The following is a 23,953-nucleotide window of genomic DNA, read 5'->3' on the forward strand; positions in this document are numbered from 1 at the left end:
AAGATATCTTTAAAAGAATTCAAATTAAGCTCACCTATTATACAACCCAATGATGTACATATATAGATACATTTTACATTTAAAATATTAATTTCATTATTTGAAACAATATACAAGAAGGATTAAAAGTAAGGTTACAAAGATTTTGGATTATAAACTTTGTTTATTGCATATTTACTTTGGTAATATGAATACCTAAAGTCATATGTCATAAACAACTTTTCAGAATATGAAATTACGATCTTAGTCGATTAATTTGAAAAATGGTGCTTTCCCTCAAAGGGCCTATATTGAACTCTAAAACCATCCACCCCCCTCCCTATATTTTGAAAAACATTGAAAATAAAGAGGAAGGTTTAGTTTTTTTCCTATGCCTAACATGACTAAAATTAAAAATACAAAATTTATTGAAAAATTTATGTTTATTTGCTGGACTAGGCATTTTTAGTGAATATGCTCATAATTTTAGTCACAAAGCCTTAGTCAAAATCTGCTGACTGCAACCAAAAATTAAATGGCCGCTATTAAGTTACAGCAGACTCCAAAAAGTCAACAATTCGCAGCTCCAGCCAAACCTGTTTCTATCCAGTATCATTTATCCCAGGCAAAAGGTAACCTCTTTCTACAATAGGAAGCAGACAGGTATACATTTAATTCTGGGCTGTCGAGACATAGAAAATGTATGAAATAGATTCCATGATATTGGACGTAGTCATTTTTGTTATTGAAATTAAATTTAACTATGAAATGCATCTCAAATTTAGTTTTTTATTAAATTGGAAAAATTGTAATTTCTACAAAAATTTGAACACAAATATAAAAATTTAATGTCAGATGATCGCTAGGCTACTGCATTTCTTTATGAATAATTTTGTTAAGGCAGTCGCTGCTCTTTCATTTACTTTATCAGTCATTAAATGTGTTTTCTCTGCAATCATTTATGCATTTTGCTTGTTAGTAAATATCCCAAATACGGTTCTTAACCAACCTTTAAATAATTTTACAAGTTCGTTTTATTACTATTTTTCCCATACTACATTTTGCCATTTTACTAGGTTTAGTGAGGGGGGGGGGTTGTTTTCGACTAGGCACTTTAAGGGAAATCGTTTAGTGCTTTAACAAATAAGATTGGGATTCCGTAAAATTTAACTGAAAGTGTGTTAGCGTATTAAAATATGCTTAATTTCCTTTATTTTGCACGAGTGCGTCCTTGTTTCTTTAAATCTCTGCTCTTTTCGCATGGGCTGTTTCTAAAAGTCTTACATAACATATTTATGGCCAGACTTCAAAGAAATATATTTGTATTATCAACGCAGCCACTCTAGAAATACGGAAAGATTGGATGTATGTATCAAATTAAGGCTCGATTGTATTAGTTATTTTCATAGTTCAAACCAGAGGCCGACAGCTATGTGGCGGAATTTTTTACACAGGTAAGCCGCTAAATAGCATTTGGAAAACAAAGCAAAAAAATACGCTTTCGTGCGGTCTTGGGTCGAAGCCCCTGTCAAAAAAAATTTTTTTTTAATAGTCTGTAGATATTATGTCAGCCATGGCCACATTTATTAAAAGCTATATAATCGACACAAACAATTAATCTTCCAAATTGATAAAATGCTGCGAGTTTTGAGAGGGACTATGTTGAGTTGCAGCTGCGAGGATTAGTTTTACTGCGAGAAATTGAACATGATTGTTCTTGATGTAAAAAAATATTTTTAGATAGAAAATTAGACTAGACATATTCTAAATAATTTTAGAATTTTGTTACACTTATTTTTAGCCCTTTTTTATGTATATTATACTTATACCAATAAGTTATATATATTTTTGAATAATCAATAAATGATAATATTCAGAAATATCTATTATTGCTGTATGTTGTACTAGCGGTTACGCCCCTAGAGGCCTCCAGTGCCTCTTTAAGTGTTTTTTTTATTTCAAATATGTAATTATTTTCTATGTTGCGTTCAAGTCAGATTTTTTGTGATTTATCTTGGGAGGGTGGTGGTACCCTCCCAAAAATAGTTATAAACCTTCCCAGGACCTATGAGAAGCTACCCTGTTAAGGAGATTAGCGGTTAGCGGAGATTCTTTGGTAGAAACATACAAACTCACAGACAAACATCCTGTGTTTAAAAATGAAAAACCCTAGAATATAATGCTTCCATACAAGAGTCGCTAATGTAGCTGGTACAAAAATAATATTTTTAGTATGGCTCCGATTCTGATTCACTTCCGTTGGATTAAAACTGGTTCTTAGCCATTCTGAAAAATTATGTATGGCATCGAAGAACCTACCCTTCATACATCTTAAGATATTTTTCATTAACAAAATTGAGTTCCTTTACATCTGATACGATATATTAGTAAGTTGTAATATTACATATATATGCTTGTTACTTAAAGCGCAATTTGTAAAGAATTTGCCTTACATTTAGGAGATGAAATAAAAAGCCTGATTCATTTTATTGCTGGCTTTTAAAATTGATCATAATTGGAATATTTTCTTGGTGTCAGGAAATTATCCATATCAACATAGGAATCATATAAAAAAGTTACCCTACCCGATAAAAAATATATTTATTATGACCACTTTTAAATAAGTAAACCTTTAAATAAATACTTATGCAACACAAACACACTTTGATGTAGAAAAGCTTTGATTTTATGTTTACAAAGAAGTTTGTCTTTATGTAAAAGTATTTATCCAAATTAGTGAGAGCAAAAGAAAGAAAAAACTTTATCATTGGGGCAGAGCATACATAGTGAGGCGTTTGAGTGGAGTATAATTTACTTAAGCGACTAATAATTTTCTGTGCCTCATTATTCCTGCCCAATATCAGTTTACAGATGAAGTAAAAAGACTCATTAGTTGTTTTAGACCCAGCTCGGTTTTATCACCGAGTGTTATTATGTGATTTTTACAAGTAAGGACTTAATTAAAAAAGAAAACTTTTATGGAAATGAGAAATTCCTAGTTCTTCTATCATAACCGTTAAAAGAATCAATTTTAAAAAATCTAATATTTATTTTCAGACAAGTTTAGAAACTGAATTACAATGTTTGATTTTGCATAATCTTTCAAAGGTTAAAGATTAGATCTAAAAGAAATATCTTTGTAGCCGCTTTACCAAATAGAAATCCACGTAACACCCCATACTGCAACATTCAGGAATTTAGTCAGCTGATTATGGCAGGTCAATCAACTTAGAAAATCAAACTTTTTATGAATAATACTTGTATTTAACTTATTAGAATAAATACTTTTCTTTTACATTTTTACTCTAACGAGGGTAATACCATAGAGCCTCATATACCCCCCCCCCCCCACTAATAAAAGCTTATACTTCCATGTAGAACTAGCCAGGGAGGGAGTGGACATTGGGCTGTTTATTACACTAGTACCCAAAGTTTTTATAATAACGTTCTCTTATTCGTTGGCTCGACAACTTTTGGGGTATTTATTGTACTTTTACTGATCGGTTCATGAAGTTGGGTGTCCAAACGTTTCAACCAATAATTGTAATCTATGGTAGAAATAATTTTGTTTATAATCATTAGAATGTTCATTTTATTCGCCACTGTCTTATCCTTTTAGATTCCTGAGAACTACCTATCTTAAAGCTTATCTAGCTATATCATGTACTTTATTATTTACTAGCGGCTACGCCCCTAGAGGCCTCTAGGGGCACTTGAGGAGGAGAGAGTCGAATTTAATAACCCAATTTCTTATTTTAGATTTTAAAGAAAAAGTAAAAAAAATTTGGGGGGGCGAAATTTTTTTTTTTTTAAGGGGAAGTTCCACCCCCCCCCCCTCATTTTTAATTTTAGTTTTAAAAAATCAAATAATTTTTTTTTTCGGGAGGGGGATTTTAATTTTTTGGGGGGTTTGGGGTGTCCCACACCCCCCAAGAAAATAGTTATAAACCTTCCCGGGACCTATGAAAAGCTACCCTGTTAAGGAGAACCCGATCGGTTCAGCGGTTAGCGAGATCCTTCGGTACAGACACACAAACACATAGACATACTGTTACTTTAGTATAAGGATTTAAAAAAACTATGTCTAGCATCGTATTATATCCAGTTTTCTACGAATATAGAAATGTACAATCATAAGATTAAAACTAGTTTTTTAGCCGGTGCCTTCGGCACAACGGGGCTAAAAAAACTAGTTTTAATCTTATAATTGTACATTCTATATCCGCGGAAAACCGTTTATAATACGATACGAGAAATAACTATTATTGTTTCCTTGTAATTATTTCATATTATGTAAATATGTATGATTTTGTATGTGTCATAAAAGAGATTTAAAAAGTATAACCATCAATTTAAAAAAAATCAATAAAATTTTAATTATCAATGAATCACATTTGCAAAAAACGACAGTACAGATTTTTTTTTTCTACTGGTATAATCGAATAATAAAGTTTTAAGACAATCACATTTCTTTCATGCCTAAAAATGCAACTGACTGTTTTTGATGATGTAGTGACGTAAAGATCCAATATAGTTTCTTTGACTTCTGCAACGTGATAGATACATAAATTATTAAACATTTATTGATTCGTGATGATTATCAGTTTTTTTGTCTAGAATTTCAAGTTAGGTCTGCAAAATAAGATAATAGGAATTAACATTCTTTTATTTAAAACATTGTTCAATAATCTAACACATATTGAAAGTTATTATTTTTTACAAAATCTTATAGCAAACTAACTTATTTATATACAATTTTAGTTTATTCTCTTAACTATTTTACATAAATAAATATAAAAATATTTTTTAAATAAATACAAAGTTGACAAATACTGAATTGGTAATACTATCTATTTGAAATAATATAGTGTGTAGGTACTGGTATAAAGTGTATGGGCACAACAGGCTACTAATCACAAACTGTCTCATGTTTAGATGAAACCAAGAACGAACAGTGTCAGCTGATCAAAGCCTCGAATCTCACATTTATTAATATTGTCTACAGAGAAATATATAAGTTTGAGTAAAAAATCACTAAACCTTTCAAAATCAAAATCTTAAAATGCTTGGGACATTAGAAAACAGAATAAAATAAAAATAGTACTATAAACATCATAATTAATTTTTTTATTCTTAGACTTGAATGAATTTTAGACTTTATTGTTAAAAATAGTTAAAAGGAATATTATGAAAAAGCTATGTATATTGGATAATGAAAATAAAAAGTCTTATCTCTTAAAATATTGGAGGTGGGTGGGGTCTTAAAAACGCTACTACCCTTCCTATAATTGCTCGATACTGGGTCATTTGGAGAGAGAGAGAAAAAAATGTAATTATTACTTTAACATGGCAATTAATATATGTATAAATAAATTTTTAAGACTAACTACTATTTCTTAACATGGCAGTGTTGTGATCAGTTTTTCTATACATTAACATTTCATTATTTTACAACGACATGTAGATATAAAATAATTGAGGAAGAATTATTAGTATCGCAGCTACTCTATGATTACCGTCAATTTGGCCTTCCTTAAATGACAAAATATAATGCAGATGCGACTTTATTAATCGTAATGGCTAATGTAAAATTTAGCATAAAATCAACTTTCAATGCTATATAATTAAATTTTACTTAGTATCTCATTTTTCTCTTTATCTTTCTTTCACTTACTATTTTTATATCTATAATATTGTTAACTTGTGATACTTTTGCGCTATATATGGACAAATTATCCTTGTTTGTTAATTTATTATTGGATAATGACTTTATGCTATAACTCAGCTATTTCCGCCCTGTCGGGGTTAAATTTAATTCTAACATAATCCGTTTCCCTCTCCCTACTCCGCCGTCGTTTCATTGACCCGTAGTTGGAGCTGGAGGGGAAATGTAGATGAGCATACATTGTTGGCGTACCCACAACTTTTTTGGGCTGGATCAAATTTCCGCCGCCCAGATTAGTATCCCTCTCTCCAGGTTTTATCACAAAGTTATTTTGGTCCCTAGGGCCAAGTTTTCTGGAGTGGCTGGGTAGCTGCGGCTGCCGGTGGGGTAAATAAAGTCTGTTTGAGTCACTTGAGTGTTCTCTGCTTTTCTTTGTTCGTACTGGAGGTTCTGGGCGTGGCCTTGATCTACACAATTCATCATAAATATTCTATCTGAATATTAATTTTAAAATTTAACAAACTCACAATACTAAATCACTTAATAAGTAATAAAAGAACGTTTCTGAAAATAGAGAATTTTAAAGCCACCAATTTGTATATCCTATATTGTATTTGGAAAGCATACATCAAAGTTGTAAATAATCTATAATACAAAGTAGAACGATGTCTGTCTGTTTGTTTGTGTGTTTTTCTGTTTGTTTGTAGCGAAGGATCTCGCTAACCGCTGAACCGATCGGGTTCTCCTTTACAGGGTAGCTTCTCATAGTTCCCGGGAAGGTTTATAACTATTTTTCTTGGGGAGTGGGACACCCCTAACCCCCCCCCCCCAAAATGAAAAATACCCCTCCCCCCCAAAATAAATTTTTCTTTTTAAAACTAAAATTAAAATAGTGGGGTCGAATACCCCCCCCCCCCTAAAAAAATCCCCCCCCCAAAAAAAATTTTTTTTTTCTTTTTTATTTTAAATCTAAAATACGAAAAATTGGTTTGATCAAACCTCTTGGGGCAAAGCCCCTAGAGGCTAGGGGCGAAGCCGCTAGTATGATATAAGTTAAAAATGGATTCTTCTGTCGTCAGATTGGAATACTGTATTTTGAAAGTGTAGGATTGCAAAAGAAACAAGAAAAAGTCAATGAAACAAATATAAACTAATTGTAATCTATGATACATAAAACCATACAAACCGTATCTATTCATTTATTATGTAATTACTCTTTAGGCCATTCAATCTACCAACTAGGTATAACTATCTCGTAAGTTAGATAGTCCTACTTATTAAACTCAACTTAATTAAAATTAATGATGTTCCTGTTATTTGGAATAGGTCTGGCGGCATTGTTGTTGCCTATCTCTCGATCAGTTGGGGTTGAGAACAGATATGTAGGAGTGTCTAGCCTGTGATGAGAACAGTAAGGTGCTGGCACAGGTCTGCCCAGACCAGCGTGACCCTTGTACGTCAATTCTTTACCTGAATATATTTTTGCCGTCATAGATTATCATTATTTTGACAACATTAATTGTCTTTCAGATTTTTATGTAAAATAGCCATAATGTTGTAAATGGTGGTTTTTTATGCAACTGACCGAAATTTACAGCGTCAAACAAGAGACGTTAAAAGACTGTTTGCTGCAATATCTGTCACTACAGATTATTAGAAATATAAGGGAGAATACCTTTGCCATTAAACAGGCCGACTGATTGTATTGAACGGTCAGAACTTCCAGACAAAGGTTGTGCAACAAAGGTTAATTGTCTTTTTAGGTGTTAAGAATCTTTAGAAGACTAGAACAAGAATCTTGTACTTATCATAGGTAGGTATTTGAGAGCTTTCACATGAAGTGCCTTTTGATCACTTATTTTTCAAACAAACTGAAAATGAGAGGGTGTTTTGTTTTTCCCCTATGCCTAACTCAACTCGGCAGGTTCTTTACCTAAGGTGCCGTAACCTTGCAGAGCTACCCAGTATCTACTATAGCCTAACCTAACTTGATATAATATAATAAAAAAAATACTTAACATCCCCTTATATTCAATATATTTTTTAAAAGGGGAGGGTTATCAATGCTCAACAAGGTACTTTTTGTGAAAGCACCGGTAATTGCTGAGTTAAAATTGTCCCTGTATGTTATCATGATTACCTATCCAGTACCTAAACCAATATTTGATGGAAGGGTGTCCTGATTATGTTGGGATTGACCAGGACTTGTCTCACTGCCACTGCTGGTAGCTTCATTAATAATATCTGAATCTACTTGGTCATCACTAGTTTTTCTTCGCTCTATGCGGATGACGTTTTCGTGGAAGTCCTCAGATCTACCCTAAAATTATCCAGGGTAAAGTAAGAATAATCAAGACTAACAATAGCACTGTAATAGGTTTAGAAAAAAAAAATTTAGAAAATAATTTTTACAACGAGAAAACTTATATTTATACATTATGCGACTTTTTTGTTAGTCAATTTGAACTTTAGAAGGATTAAAACAAAGCTGTCTTAAATTTCAACATTTCGTTTGAAATACTAATCCTATCTATAAAGACTTCTAAAATGAAATTTGTTAAAAAAAACACTTTTTTACCTTAAAACAACAAGTTTGTCGCTTGTAAGAACAAACCAGACACACAAAAGTAAAGGTAAGTAGAAGCAAACAGCTTATGGCCAAACCTAAATATTCGCAATTGTTAAAAGACATGTTTTACTTTGTAGCACACTACAAATGAAAAGTAGATATCTTCCTGATTATTATTTTTAAAACATGGATTTTGTTTTTTTTTGTGAAAAAAAAATAGATGGGTGTATTTTTTCTTATGCTAGCCAATTAGGTTGAGTTATATATACCCTCACATCCTGTCAAACAGCCTATAACCTGCTCCAGATCAATATCAAGCTTCCAAGAAACGATGGAACGTTCGTTTACGAGATCACATTGGATTCATGTTCATATAAGATAGTACGATATTTTATAACGATATTAATGATATATTTACCTATAACAGTTTCCATAGAAATGGGATCTGTGACCTCCAGCCGCAATGATTCTCTCATTTGACCGCGGTCATTTTCAGCAACCAGGTAGTAAATTCGGTCATCTTCTTCAGTCACAGGAAAGAACCTCAGCTTACTTATGTAACAATCCTAGGCATTAGTATCATTACATGGAGCAAACGGGAGGGGGGGGGGGAGAATTACCAAATAGTAGAAGAAGGGGAATGGGCGGAAAAGAAAGAAAACAGAAGGTTTTTTTTCAGAATGTAATAGTACAAACGCGATGTTATTTATAATAGTTATTTATCATATTTTCGTAATATTGTGAATGCTAGAAAGGATATTAAAATTATTTCAACAATTTTGGTCATGTGATCAAAATTTGAATTTTCCTTCTACTATTGCCCCCTCTGGGGGCGAAGTAGGTGGAAATTTAAATTTTTGTCACTTGACCTTAATATTGGTGAAATAATTTTGTATGACCTTTCTTGTATAAGCAATATTAATAAAATATGATACTTGGTTTTGTCTCATTCTCTATCTTTTTCTTAAATTCAAAAAATTCTATCAAAAAATTTACATCATCTAAGGGTGAACAATAAATATCTCTGTCTATTTTTCTCTATATTTCTTCCCCCTCCCCCCTCCCTCACTTTTCTGTCTATTTTTCCTTCTCTCTCTCCTCCTCTTTTGTACGTTCATTTATACAATAGAGATAACCTAGAGACAGCACAAGGAAATTTTGTTTACATTATGTATCAGCTATAAATTGTTGAATACCTTAGGTTAAAGCTTTCCTTGGGTGAAATATTTAAAGAAAATATTTCTTCCATCATAAAATGTGAAGCGTATGACACAACATATAATAAGTTAGTTATAAATAATTTAATTTCTTATAATAAAGTTATCTTTCAAAAAATTATATCATTGCAAAATTTAGTTGCAAATAATGTTGCCTATAGGGCTGTATTTCATATACAACAAAAAGTGAACAAAGGTTTCTTTTTAAGAAAAAAATGGGGTCAGATTGACCATCTATGTCTAATGTTTATACCCACATCAAATATTAAATTATAACAATGTACAGTAGAGTGGTTCAATTTTGTACATTGAATTCGTAATCAACATCTACAGTTTAAACGTCATATAAGAAACCTAAATATAAAAAATTGATTTTGTCCTTGAGGGGAAATGGGGGGAAGGTGTTTCCATGCATTAAAAATTTTAGAAGTTTATTCTGGAAGTGCAACTTTTTTTCTTTCAAAGTATTGCTTTATGCATCTTTTTGAATTTGTCTTGTTGATTAATATAAGAATATCAAATTGGTTTTAAAAAATATTCATCCAAGCATGAAAAATCTTAAATTAAATGTAAAATCTCTTGGTTTTTAAATTTATTTATGGATTTTTCTTGCTAGGATCAATAGTTTTAAAACAGATTTTTTATTCTTATTCTACTCTTCAAGACAAAATTGGGAAGGTGCATAAAGCTATACTTTGAAAAGAAAATAATTGCCCCCCCCCCAAAAAAAAAAAATTCTCCCCACAAGTGTCTTTCTAAAAGTTTACATGCATCAGCGAGCCTCCCCATTATTCAAAATATTTTCTTTTCATTTTTTGGTCTCTTATATGATGTTCAGACAAAAAGTGTATGTAGCACATTTAAAATTAGAAAATCATTGAAAATCAAGCCACTCTAATGTACAGCATTTATTTCTTCAATTCCACAGTACAAAATTATTCCTGTATTTAAATTTAACATATCATATAGGAAAAAATATTCTTGTATTTAAAATTAAAAATCATGTTGGAATTTTTTTTACAATTTTTAAATTTTTTAATAATGTACAGCAAATTATTTCCTTTTTATCTCATGTTTTAAAATTTATAAGATAGTTAGAATAAATTACAAAAATAATGAAAGATTTAAAGAAGAGAGCGTCAGGGGGGGGGGGGTCGAGGGGGGTTTCCCCCCTCAGGAGAGGGGGGGTTGAGGGGGGTCTCCCCCCTCAGAAAAAGCTTGGGCTTAAATCTTCAACAAATAAAGAAAACAAAATTATTTTAAAAATTTCTTTTTTATGTTAAATATTATTATTTTTGTGACACTTGATTTTGAATGACAAAAAATGTTGAAATAAATATTACCCACTGTATGAAATGTTAAATTAATAATGATGTTGGAAAATTTATTCTCATTTTATACTCTGAAAAAAGGAATTGACAAAAAATAATAATTTTTATTCCAAACTTTTAAAACAGCATGCCTATTTCTTATTGGTTGACACTCGAATTAAAATAAAATAAAGAATATTATTTCAAGACCAGAAATAAATTTGAAATAAATAATTTTCTTTCCCCTATATTTTTTATTCCAAAATGCCAAGAATTAATTTTGAGATAAAATAATTTTCTTTCCCCTATATTTTTTATTCCAAAATGCCAAGAATTAATTTTGAAATAAAATAATTTTCTTTCCAATATTTTTATTCCTTTTTCTTATTGGACGTCATTTTGTGTCCAATAAGAGACTAGTGTTTAAATATTTTAAAGCTTATTACAGCATTTATTTTGAATATGATAATAGCAACATTCTCACATTAAATGTGATAATAGTTATTTATCATATTTTCGTAATATTGTGAATGCTAGAAAGGATATTAAAATTATTTCAACAATTTTGGTCATGTGATCAAAATTTGAATTTTCCTTCTACTATTGCCCCCTCTGGGGGCGAAGTAGGTGGAAATTTAAATTTTTGTCACTTGACCTTAATATTGGTGAAATAATTTTGTATGACCTTTCTTGTATAAGCAATATTAATAAAATATGATACTTGGTTTTGTCTCATTCTCTATCTTTTTCTTAAATTCAAAAAATTCTATCAAAAAATTTACATCATCTAAGGGTGAACAATAAATATCTCTGTCTATTTTTCTCTATATTTCTTCCCCCTCCCCCCTCCCTCACTTTTCTGTCTATTTTTCCTTCTCTCTCTCCTCCTCTTTTGTACGTTCATTTATACAATAGAGATAACCTAGAGACAGCACAAGGAAATTTTGTTTACATTATGTATCAGCTATAAATTGTTGAATACCTTAGGTTAAAGCTTTCCTTGGGTGAAATATTTAAAGAAAATATTTCTTCCATCATAAAATGTGAAGCGTATGACACAACATATAATAAGTTAGTTATAAATAATTTAATTTCTTATAATAAAGTTATCTTTCAAAAAATTATATCATTGCAAAATTTAGTTGCAAATAATGTTGCCTATAGGGCTGTATTTCATATACAACAAAAAGTGAACAAAGGTTTCTTTTTAAGAAAAAAATGGGGTCAGATTGACCATCTATGTCTAATGTTTATACCCACATCAAATATTAAATTATAACAATGTACAGTAGAGTGGTTCAATTTTGTACATTGAATTCGTAATCAACATCTACAGTTTAAACGTCATATAAGAAACCTAAATATAAAAAATTGATTTTGTCCTTGAGGGGAAATGGGGGGAAGGTGTTTCCATGCATTAAAAATTTTAGAAGTTTATTCTGGAAGTGCAACTTTTTTTCTTTCAAAGTATTGCTTTATGCATCTTTTTGAATTTGTCTTGTTGATTAATATAAGAATATCAAATTGGTTTTAAAAAATATTCATCCAAGCATGAAAAATCTTAAATTAAATGTAAAATCTCTTGGTTTTTAAATTTATTTATGGATTTTTCTTGCTAGGATCAATAGTTTTAAAACAGATTTTTTATTCTTATTCTACTCTTCAAGACAAAATTGGGAAGGTGCATAAAGCTATACTTTGAAAAGAAAATAATTGCCCCCCCCCCAAAAAAAAAAAATTCTCCCCACAAGTGTCTTTCTAAAAGTTTACATGCATCAGCGAGCCTCCCCATTATTCAAAATATTTTCTTTTCATTTTTTGGTCTCTTATATGATGTTCAGACAAAAAGTGTATGTAGCACATTTAAAATTAGAAAATCATTGAAAATCAAGCCACTCTAATGTACAGCATTTATTTCTTCAATTCCACAGTACAAAATTATTCCTGTATTTAAATTTAACATATCATATAGGAAAAAATATTCTTGTATTTAAAATTAAAAATCATGTTGGAATTTTTTTTACAATTTTTAAATTTTTTAATAATGTACAGCAAATTATTTCCTTTTTATCTCATGTTTTAAAATTTATAAGATAGTTAGAATAAATTACAAAAATAATGAAAGATTTAAAGAAGAGAGCGTCAGGGGGGGGGGGGGTCGAGGGGGGTTTCCCCCCTCAGGAGAGGGGGGGTTGAGGGGGGTCTCCCCCCTCAGAAAAAGCTTGGGCTTAAATCTTCAACAAATAAAGAAAACAAAATTATTTTAAAAATTTCTTTTTTATGTTAAATATTATTATTTTTGTGACACTTGATTTTGAATGACAAAAAATGTTGAAATAAATATTACCCACTGTATGAAATGTTAAATTAATAATGATGTTGGAAAATTTATTCTCATTTTATACTCTGAAAAAAGGAATTGACAAAAAATAATAATTTTTATTCCAAACTTTTAAAACAGCATGCCTATTTCTTATTGGTTGACACTCGAATTAAAATAAAATAAAGAATATTATTTCAAGACCAGAAATAAATTTGAAATAAATAATTTTCTTTCCCCTATATTTTTTATTCCAAAATGCCAAGAATTAATTTTGAGATAAAATAATTTTCTTTCCCCTATATTTTTTATTCCAAAATGCCAAGAATTAATTTTGAAATAAAATAATTTTCTTTCCAATATTTTTATTCCTTTTTCTTATTGGACGTCATTTTGTGTCCAATAAGAGACTAGTGTTTAAATATTTTAAAGCTTATTACAGCATTTATTTTGAATATGATAATAGCAACATTCTCACATTAAATGTGATAAAAGATTTTATAATCTTGGAGAGTTTTTATGCCATTTATATATCATTTTTCAATTGGGCTTTGGAAAGTCGTTTTGTAATTTGAGTTGTGTTAGTTTTTACCTGCCCAACACTTTCCAGTGGCATAGAGGCTATCCTACCATGCACCTCCCCTTCTATCAGCACCATGCTTCCCCACTCCCATCTGACCGCTCGTGGCGGCGGGTCGGCACAGAAGGTCATGGACAACTCGGCATTTTCTGTTGATGTAGCGTGATGCAGTGACTTTGCAGATTTTTCCTTTGGTGATGTGGCGGGCATAGGACGTCCAGTCACCTGCACCCTTAGCAGCTCACTATGCACCTTACGTTTCTCACCCTGTTAGATATAATTTTATTCAATAAGGCAAAAATGACAACATCATTAAAAAGGGAGCTTTGAAACGGGAAGACAAACGATCATTAAAAATTGTAGTGTCAGAACTTAATAAGCAAAATATAAATATATTAGTCTAAACTAAATTTTATATATTTTGTTGCAAAACTGCTTAAATACAGGAAGCATATACTTATTTTTTTTACTTTATTATAGAGATGCTTCGTTTATAACATTGTACTTTGCAGCATGTTTACACTATATTACTTGATTACCTTGATTAAATTAGAAGCTGAACACCTCCAGAGTCCTTCATGGCTGTAGGTTACATTCTCCAACACTAGTTCTCCATTCTAAAACATTGAACTATTGACCTTGATAATATGGTTTATGGCTTTTTAATACCGGTTGTATCATGTGCGGACATAGACCGTGCGGCCAGCCGTTTGGCAGCTAGCTGCTTTTAAAGTTATATGTTGCAATTTATTGATCTATATATCAAAAATAAACTTCTTTAGAAAAACAAGTTTGAAAGGTATATAAATTTTTCAGATATAAAGCCCCCCCCTTAACCCCCCTCCAAAAAAAAAAAAAAAATTTAAAATAGGTTTTAGAATTAAACTCCCCCCTTGTCAAGTGCTCCTAGAGGCCTCTAGGGGCGAAGCAACTAGTATAATGATATGATAATGTTGACCTTATCTGCTCTGAAGACAGTATTCGTATTATCTTCTATATTCATATCATCCAATGGTGAATGTATCCAATCAAATTCAACCTCAGGTCTTCCATTAGCAATGCATTTTAATACCTTAAGAATAACAAAAATATTATTATCTATAATTCAAAGTAGCATGATGTCTATCCGTCCGTCCGTCTGTCTCTCTGTCTGTCCATCCGTTCGTCTGTCACTTAAGATCTCGGTAACCGCTGAACCGATCGGATTTTACTCTTCAGGGTATATACCTATTGGTCCTTTGGTGGTTTTAAGCTATTTCCATTTTTTTTTAAATTTTGAATTTGATACTGGGGCAGATTAAATTTTTTTTCCCTGAAAATTTTGAAATTGATAATGGGGCAGCTGCAATTTTTTTCCCCGAAAATTTTGAGATTGATACTAAATTGCAAAGCCCCTAGATAGAGGCTAGGGGCGAAGCCGCTAGTTTATAAAAAAGCATCAGGATAAGTTTATATGTCTGTTGTTAATTAAGTTAATACGTTTAACATTCTGTTGACACAAAATGTTTATTGGTTTGTGTCTACTTATATTCTCATTTGCGTCATTATAAAATTTCAATTTGGAAAGGTCGTTATTTCTTTTTATGTGTATTAACTATAAATAGAAGCTCTTTATAATGCCTATGAATAAAATATATGACGTCTGAAATGATAGTTTGAACTATTTTGATGTGGGAGAGGTCAACAAGCAACAATTTTACTTTCTCTTGCAAGTTACCAAAAAATACAATGCTCAAAGTAAATAATAATTAAGTGTAAAATAACCTTTCTTTAATGGATTTAGAATATACGTGGATATAATGACAAGGAAATAATTGTCCTCAATTTCGGTTGCTAACATGGATAATATTTATTGGTCAGTTCTTTTATCCAGTCGGAGGAAGGGAGTGGATGGGGCAAGGATTGTGGATGGGGAGGATCGTTATTTTAGCCAGCTACATTTTTTACATGATAATCTTGAGTAAGATGAATAATAAATCCATTCTTACTTGTTTGTCCCCAACTTCTAGATCAATAAAATTATTAGGTATAGTTGCGACATCTCTGGGCTCATATTGAACTTGTATGCTGGCGGTTATCTCGTCACTGGCTCCAAAGGAGTTTCTGGCCAGACAAATATAGGACCCACTGTCTGTCTCATGCACGGGCTCGAACCTGGAATTTCAACAATGGTTAATTTCAAAAAAGGAAAGTATAACCAAAATAAAACTAACACAAATCGAAATATTTTAGCAATAATTTAAATATAATTTCAGAACAAAAAAGTAAATCGTTATAGATGAGTATCTAAACTAGTTTCATATGCTTTCTATTTACAAAAATTATGTTTTCAAGGGCGTGTCTTCTATTTTGTAATTTTAAATGTTAATGCATAACATTAGCACAAAAAAAGGCAATACAAGTTGCATAATTTCTCTATAATCCAAAGAAATGAGCTTATTAAGTGGAGGCTGGTAGCGACTATAAAGTGTTAAAAAGGGTTATTGCCTGATTAAACTCAAAGAAAGCTAACAAAACTTTTTAAAAAACAATAACATCCATACAATCTAAGAAAATCAATGTGAGTGGTTAATAAGCATTTAAGTTTTTTTTTATTTTTAATAACCTTCTGATGCAAAGTTTTCATTTTTTGGTTCATAACATTGAGGCTCTTTCTTTATAGTACTTATAAATAAAATGACTTAATACAATACAACTCATGATAGGTCAATAAACAAACTAACTTACCAACGGTATGCCAGTTTACATTTTAATTGACCAATGCAATGGTAGGCCAGTATGACGTCATTTTTATAGTCACAATAAAAAGCTTCCAAAATATACACCTGAGGTATTCTTCGATTCTGAATATTGAGTTAGTCCCAAGTTTCCGCCAGACAATATCAGGTGGAGGATTTGCATCTGCTTTGCACTGCAGCACAACTGTATCAACACCACTCTCTACCTCCTCGTTGTTGGGCATCCTAGACATTTCAATAATAGCAACATTTTTAAATTCATATTCAAATAATGAGCAAAAATTAAAGTAGCAAAGTAGAGATGATAAATGACATGTCTTTATACAAATTTAATAAAATTGTGACATATTCATATTAACCTTTAACAGTCGGGCCCCTTGCGAACTCAAGTAAGTCAACGTCAATTTTCGCTTCCTTCACCCTTTTATTTAACAACTTTGGTTTTTAGGTCCTTTTTTCCTTAAAAATTTCAAATGGCTGTAATTTTCTTATTTTTGAAGCTAGATGAAAGTTTTTTTGCAGAAAATGTTTATCTTTATGTAAGAAAAGCTTAAGTTTAAAATTTGAAGTCTCTAAGTCAAAAATTGCGGCCACAGTAGCCTTTTAAAGATTTCTGGAGACCTGGAGGATCAGAACCTGCAGGATCATACCTGGAACCTGAAATTGACTTGAACACCTGTATTTATTATGAGGACGTACAACTACAGGATATTTTAGTATTTTTATAAGATAAAATGCTTTGCTAAAGTCAAAAAAAAAATATTTTTGCTCTTTACCTGGATGACCCGGCCAGGTTTGCTGGCATCCTGTGCCCGCCAGGATGGAGATATCCAAAAAATTTCAACTCTCAGTTATGTGTCATACCCATACTTAAAAATTCATGCAGTTTGGGCTCTTTATCTTTCACACAGAAAATGAGATAGAAAAAACCGGAGGGGGGGGGGGGGGCGTTTAACGCCCCCCTCCCCCCGACCGTTAAGGGTTAATATATCAAGATCAAGATATCAATATACATATATTTTTATTATTTTATTGAATGCTAGATACAAGGAAGACTTTATAATAAAAAATGCAGTAGGTATTTTTTAAGATAAGCGTTTCCTGAGATATGCAATTTTTGAGATGACCCGCAAAGTATCATCATAGCAATAAATCAATAATTTAAATGTAAAACCTGACAACTACCTGGATCCCCCTGTTGGGGATATTTTTCGTCTGTTAACAAATTACGCTTTTCTACTTAAAAGCGTTTAATGTTTACTTAAATCATTACCTTATGAGTTGTACAGTTGGTGGATACTGAACATCCAGCTTTACAATTTCTTCGCGCATTTTTCTAGTTAGCGCTTCATGTACCACACTACACTTCAGCTCCACTCCATTCATTTCTTTGCGGAACACATAGGCCAGCGTACTCACCACCCTCCAGTGTTTCGTGTCCCCGGCCTCCGTCTCATTCACCTGCTCTGAGGGGAGTTCTGTGTTGTCCATGTACCAGACAACACGAGGGGCTGGGTTGCCACCACGTGTTTCACAGAACAAGTTTTGTGGCTGGTCTGCGCGCACTGAGATACTTCCTATCAAGAGATGAGTTGCAATAAGGAAATTTATATATATATATATAAAGAATTTTAAAACCATATTATCCAATTACATGAAGTAGTTAGGCTTTTTTGTGATCTATATATCATAGGTGAGCTTCGCAGAGGTACTGTGATGGTGATCTTATTATCATTTAAGTCTTAGGATTGTTTTGAGCTATTTTCCAGCCCTTCTCTGCCAATTGATGTTAGGGGCATAGCTGCTAGTAATATATATAGTCTTAAGTATTCGTTTTCAGCCGGTTTCAATTTTATTAAAGGCATTTCTTGATTTAATAATTTTTCCTTGGTAAGCAACTATAGGTATAAAACTTATATAAAATTGCAATCCACTTTTCCTGAAGCAGCCGATTCATCAGACTTGTATATTTGAGGTTTGCTGGGTGGCTGGCGGACAACCAGCTGACCTACCTGGCTGGAAAGGCTGTCCATCACTTCGTATGACGATCTTGTTACCTATAAGATATAATTATAGAGAAAATAGAAAAGAGAGATATTTAGAAAAGGAATGAGAAGTGTATCCTTAAAGAAAGAGAAGAAAGATAAAAATTAATTTGATTTGTAGAGTAGCTTCAAGAACCAAAAACCCTGAATAGCTAGAAATGTAAACGCGGTCGCTAGATGTCAGGATGGAGATGGGTTCAAGTCTTGGTCAAAACCACGTCATAGAAAAGGGTAATAATTTGTCTACAGCTGCGATGTCAGACGCGTGTTAATCATAGTAAAAACTGGGAATAATGCCTTGCCCCATAAACAGACGTTATTTAATAACAAGTTAATAGTTAGGTGTTTTTTAACCTGTTTCATGTTCCGTTCAAAATTGAATAATGGGAAAAGAGATAGAGAAATGAACAAGAAAGAAAATGGGATCACGGAAAAACGAAGTAGCGGGTTTGGTTGTAATTTCACAGTTGCTTTTCTCATTTTTCTAGACCTTGCTAAGGCTCTAACCCTGCGGGGCAATCATTTACATTTACCGAATTTAACCTAACCTAAAATAACCTACCAAGACCTGCTGTGAAAATACGACGAAACCCGCTACTTATTTTTGTTTCCATGATCCAAAAAATGTTTTACCTGACAAGTCCAATCTCCATCATCATACAAAATATTAGCCCTGAGGACACGAAGAGAACAGTCTCCCTGGGACTTCACGCCAGACCATTCATACTTGCCCTCCTATATACATTTTTACAAGTTAGTCCTCTGGGTATAATTCAAGGAAGTTCAAGATTTTTTTATTGGGGTGGGGGTAGATTTTGGTTTCGGAAAAAAAACAAATACTAATATTTTACGAACAGAGGCGGGTTCTTAAATAGAATAAGCTTCCAAATTCTATAAATATGTACAAATTTGGAACCCTCTAGGATTAATAAAAGGATTTGGAAGTTGAGATGCTACACCATACTTCGAATATCCGTTCGTTAGAAACAGTATGGGGGAAACGTAAATTTTCAAAAGATTCTCTAAGCATAAAGTATGTATATGATTTTTATGGTCCGTTGGTCTGTCGCGACACACTAAGTCATACTACAAAAGTAATATATACTTTTAAACTTAAAGGTTTCTTTAAATAAATGTCATTTACCATTTATGTGTTTCGCTATTAATTGATATTGTCATCCTTATTTATTATATAATAAAAGACAATTAAAAACTTTTTATAAAATATAAACCTGTATTAAAATAGGATAATTATTTCTCTGCCAAATACACTCGGAATTAGGATTCTTATCTAGAACAAGACAATCCATAATTACTGAGCCTCCAGGGTTCACCTCCGTGTACTGTGTTGTTTCAAATTTGTTTCTTTATAATATTCTTATCTGAGGTGAATTCTTAAAAAACTTTTGCCCCACTAAAATCAGTGAGGCAAACTAAAAATTTAGAGGGGATCATTTTGACTCACTAAATTTTTAGTGGGGCAAAAGTTTTTTTAAGAATTCACCTCTGTTATTTTTAAAAATTGGTTTAAACCTGATAACTTCACCATATAGATATCAAATTGGCGATAAACTGCTAATATTGAACTTACAGCTATAATTCCTTGTCATAAAAATACACTTTAACCCAAGTACGTCTAAGGTTGGGAGTAAAGGGGTGTACAACAACCACCCTCCCCCCCTCACCTAAAAAAGCAAACAACTAATTTGGGGGTAATTTTACCTTCTCATAATTTTTTAAAACCTTTTTTGCATTACGTTCCTATAATATGTGTCTATACACCTCCCCAACAAAAAATTTAATTACCCACCTCTTTCCAGATTTATTGTCCCCCCCCCCCAAAAAAAAAAAAAATCTTGGACGTCATTGCTATCTTATTGATTAAAAGAATGTTGATGTAATTAAACAAAGATTTCCTTGGGTTGTTGTTTAAAGTATTGTTTAGGATTTGCTAGATGAAAACAAATGAACAATAACATATTCTTATTCATATTTCTACAAATTCAAATGGGAATTTTTTATAAAGAGGGACTGTATACTTACTATTATATAAAGTATTAAGGTTTTTTGTCTGAAACTTTAGATATCACTAACCAATGAACCGATTGGGTTCTCTATTTAAGAGAACCTTCACATAGGTCCATACATAAATATAACCTAACCTAATATGATTTTAAGTAATAAATAAATGAACGAAAATTCCACCCCCCCCCCCCCTTTTAAATTGTTTTTTTCAAAATACGGAATGTCAGTGATCAAGATGGTACTTTTTAAAAAAATTTCCATAATTTTCCTAAATGATGAAAACATATGCAACTGGAAGTGGGCTATCTAGGAACTACTCTCCCCTTCATTCCTTCCTACTTCACTTATTACATCCGGTCTAGAACTTGCTACACTCTTGTCATCTTCCGGTTCAGCTAAACATAAATATTCGCTTTTTTGTTGCAATTGTTAACACAATTTAAATATTTGAAAATAACTATAATGAGAACATCCAATAGTAGCAATGCTTATTAATATGAACCAATTATACCCAAATATTAGAAATTAATAGATCATTTTAATCTATATAAGAAATTTAAGTAAGAAAAAAACAGTAACAAGCCCTTTTCACTCCACAGGGGAAGCATAGGCTGCTGATAATTTGTCAGTGTTTCTGTAACAATGTGGCTTTTTATGGATATAGAATAGGGGTGACAGCCCTAAGCCCTATGCTTGCGGTGTAAAGCGTTCATTTGCCCATCATACAACCAACCCTTTGATTGCACGACCTTTGTCCGAGAAGTCCCAACTGTGGTGTTGGTCCGAGATTCGAACCTATCACCTTCCCGACAACGAGCCACGGTTGCGGGTTAAGAAATTCAGGTAACTATCCTAAATAGCAGCCAAGAAAGTGATGTTTTCTTCTTAAAATCCATCTATCCATAACTGCTAAATAAACGAAACGGGCAAAATAAGTAATGCCCATTAATTGTGTAAATTGACATAAAAATATATCAGTAATAATCTCACTTCACCCCAATACTGACGGATATTTGTAATTATAGAGAAGCAGCTTTACCTTTGAAAATATGCATTTATGGCATACGAATTAAATTTAACATAGGATTTCACAATCAATGAGATACTTAAAAGGTTTAGGTAATGAAAAGAATGATTTTTTCCAATATAAGCGAAGCGAATAGGTGAACAAATTTTATTCAAAAGTATAGCAGCAATGGCAATAATATAAAAGATCAGATAAGAAAAGTAAATCGTCAAAGGGCTAAAAGAAAAACTTGGATTTTAAGAGCGCAAAATAATGTTTTAGTATCTTTACTCTTAAACAAGGATGACAACATCCATAAAAGCGAAGCACTGAAACGGTAGGACAAACGGACATTAACACTTGTGTAAGAACTGAATAATCAGAATATAAATATATAAGAATCGAAGCAAAATTGTAAATAAATTTGTTGAAAAACTGCTTGATTCAGGATAATGTTTATGGACATACTTACATTTTTAGGACTTGATTATTGAATTGCTTCGCTTATAATATTATACTTTGTTGTCCCAGGAATCAATATACCAAAAATCAATCGGATGATTAGATCACATAAAAATTTGTTGTTAAAAAAGTAAAAAAAATCAACATGTTTAAAATGGACGTACGAACATTCTGGTAATGCTTATAGAGTTGCTACGCTTTCTAAATCGTACCTAACTACTACAAGAATCACCACGCAAAGTTTGAAATCGATAGGACAATTCTAACATGCATAAATTAACGAAAAGAGCTACCTCTCTGTGACGGACGGACGGACGGACCGACCCTAATTTTAATAATACTTAGGTTCCATTTAGAACGCACCTGTAGGTAAATTGGTGTTTATTTAGATACTATGTTTTTTCCTTATGCAAAAATTACAGCTTTTCAATAGTAATGTAAATAATAAAACCATTCGTATCCTGTACGTTTGTTATAAATAACTGCATAAGTATTAGGTAAACTTGAGATAATAGGGCTTTAGAGAAAGAGTGAGAGAGACAGAGAGAGAGAGAGAGAGAGAGAGAGAGAGAGAGAGAGAGAGAGAGAGAGAGAGAGAGAGAGAGAGGAGAGAGAGAGAGAGGAGAGAGAGAGAAAAAAAGACAGAGAGAAAGAAAGAGAGAGAGAGAGAGAGAGAGAGAGAGAGAGAGAGAGAGAGAGAGAGAGAGAGAGAGAGAAGGAAAAATAAGATATACTTAGAATAGAAACAAGTACAGTTACGTCAACAGTAGCGATGGTATATGAAAAGGATAGAAACCTAAATATAAATCATTATTCACTTTTTAGCAGCGAAGCAGTAAAAATCACTTTGCATGCACTTTTTACCGTCCGTTCAGAACTATCTCGTCGGCTATTTGAGATAGAACGCTGATTTTTTGTTGTGAAGATTTCGCTATTTCTGTAACTGCTTTGTGTCGGTCTGTCTTCCCGTTCGTCATGAACATATGAACTATCTCGTCGTCTATTAGAGATAGACGGTTAAATTTTCATGTGAAGATTTTGTAAGGCAATGAGTATCCATTCTATAACTCACCTTGTTCGGCCGTCTGTTAGTGATGCTTTGTGGATATAAAATTTCTACATTTTTCCCCTTTCTGTTATCAAATGACAAACGAGCAATTACTTTAATTCACTTGGTCTATAGGTATCTCCATGATATGATTGGAACGTATATTCTTTAGGATACATGTTTTTCAGCTGCTATTAAGTGTAGATGGCTGAAATTTCGACTTATTATTTAACTTTGTCTGTTCAACTGTAAACTTATTTACACTATATTACACTATTTAGGGAGAGTAAGCTGAGCGTATTACCTATAAATGACAGAGAGAGAGGGGGGAAGTGGGCTGTTTAATACACTAGTCCCCAAAGTTTTATAATAACGTTTTCTTATTCGTTGGCTTAACAACTTTGGGGACTTTTGAATTTTGATTTGTTGGATCATTAACTTTAGTTTTCAAACGTTTAAACCACTAATTCTAATCTACTGAAGGGGTAATTTTGTGTATCATCATTGTGGATGTACATCAATTTTTCGGCCATTGTCTTATTCTTTTAGATCCCTGTATAAATAGACCGTAGCACGTTACAATTTGAGAACAATTTCGCTACTAAATTTGTATGACAGAGAGGAAGGAAAAAAGAGAGTAAATATGATTATGCAGGGATATGGGTATGTGAAAATTGTTGAAAATCATTTCATACCATCAGTTAAAACCAAACAAAAAAGCTTGAGATTTTTAATTTATATAGGTCAAGTAATAAGATTTAAGATTTAAGAGGGGGTGATCTATTTCATCTTCCATCATGTTTCCTGCACCCCTGATCAAATTGAAAATACGATTTAAAAGGCGCATAGAACGAATTAAAAAGGAGGGATCAGTAATATTTGACATAATATCATTTAACATAAATTCATTTCACATAAAACATTTGACATAAAATCACTTCACATAAAGGTACATTTGACATAAAAACATTTGCCATAAAGGTACATTT

The 23,953-nt window shown here is 32.1% G+C and overlaps 1 protein-coding gene across 1 annotated transcript; it reads right to left on the bottom strand.

The window, feature by feature from the left end:
- Nucleotides 1-6,932: 6,932 nt before the first annotated feature.
- LOC145318302 (kin of IRRE-like protein 1) lies at nucleotides 6,933-20,153 on the bottom strand. Its single transcript, XM_080159612.1, has 15 exons — nucleotides 20,146-20,153; nucleotides 19,656-19,788; nucleotides 19,057-19,158; nucleotides 18,306-18,435; nucleotides 18,159-18,182; nucleotides 17,652-17,955; nucleotides 16,466-16,603; nucleotides 15,629-15,794; nucleotides 14,599-14,712; nucleotides 14,180-14,257; nucleotides 13,653-13,907; nucleotides 8,632-8,779; nucleotides 8,223-8,308; nucleotides 7,796-7,964; nucleotides 6,933-7,114 (listed from the first exon to the last, which is right to left on the bottom strand). The coding sequence occupies exons 1-15, from the start codon at nucleotides 20,151-20,153 to the stop codon at nucleotides 6,933-6,935; spliced, it is 2,037 nt and encodes a 678-aa protein (XP_080015738.1).
- Nucleotides 20,154-23,953: the final 3,800 nt, after the last annotated feature.

This window comes from Acartia tonsa, chromosome 4, assembly GCF_053477335.1.
Source record: "Acartia tonsa isolate MP-2025a chromosome 4, ASM5347733v1, whole genome shotgun sequence".
Taxonomy (NCBI): Eukaryota; Metazoa; Arthropoda; class Copepoda; order Calanoida; family Acartiidae; genus Acartia; species Acartia tonsa.

Bases quoted from the DNA above. Each gene is read 5' to 3' on its own strand.
- LOC145318302 (XM_080159612.1), bottom strand. The intron at 16,604-17,651 runs GTAATGATTTAA...TGAAATGTCTAG, and splicing joins CCAACTGTACAACTCATAAG to GATGCCCAACAACGAGGAGG. The intron at 8,309-8,631 runs GTAAATATATCA...GCGAATATTTAG, and splicing joins TTCTATGGAAACTGTTATAG to GTTTGGCCATAAGCTGTTTG.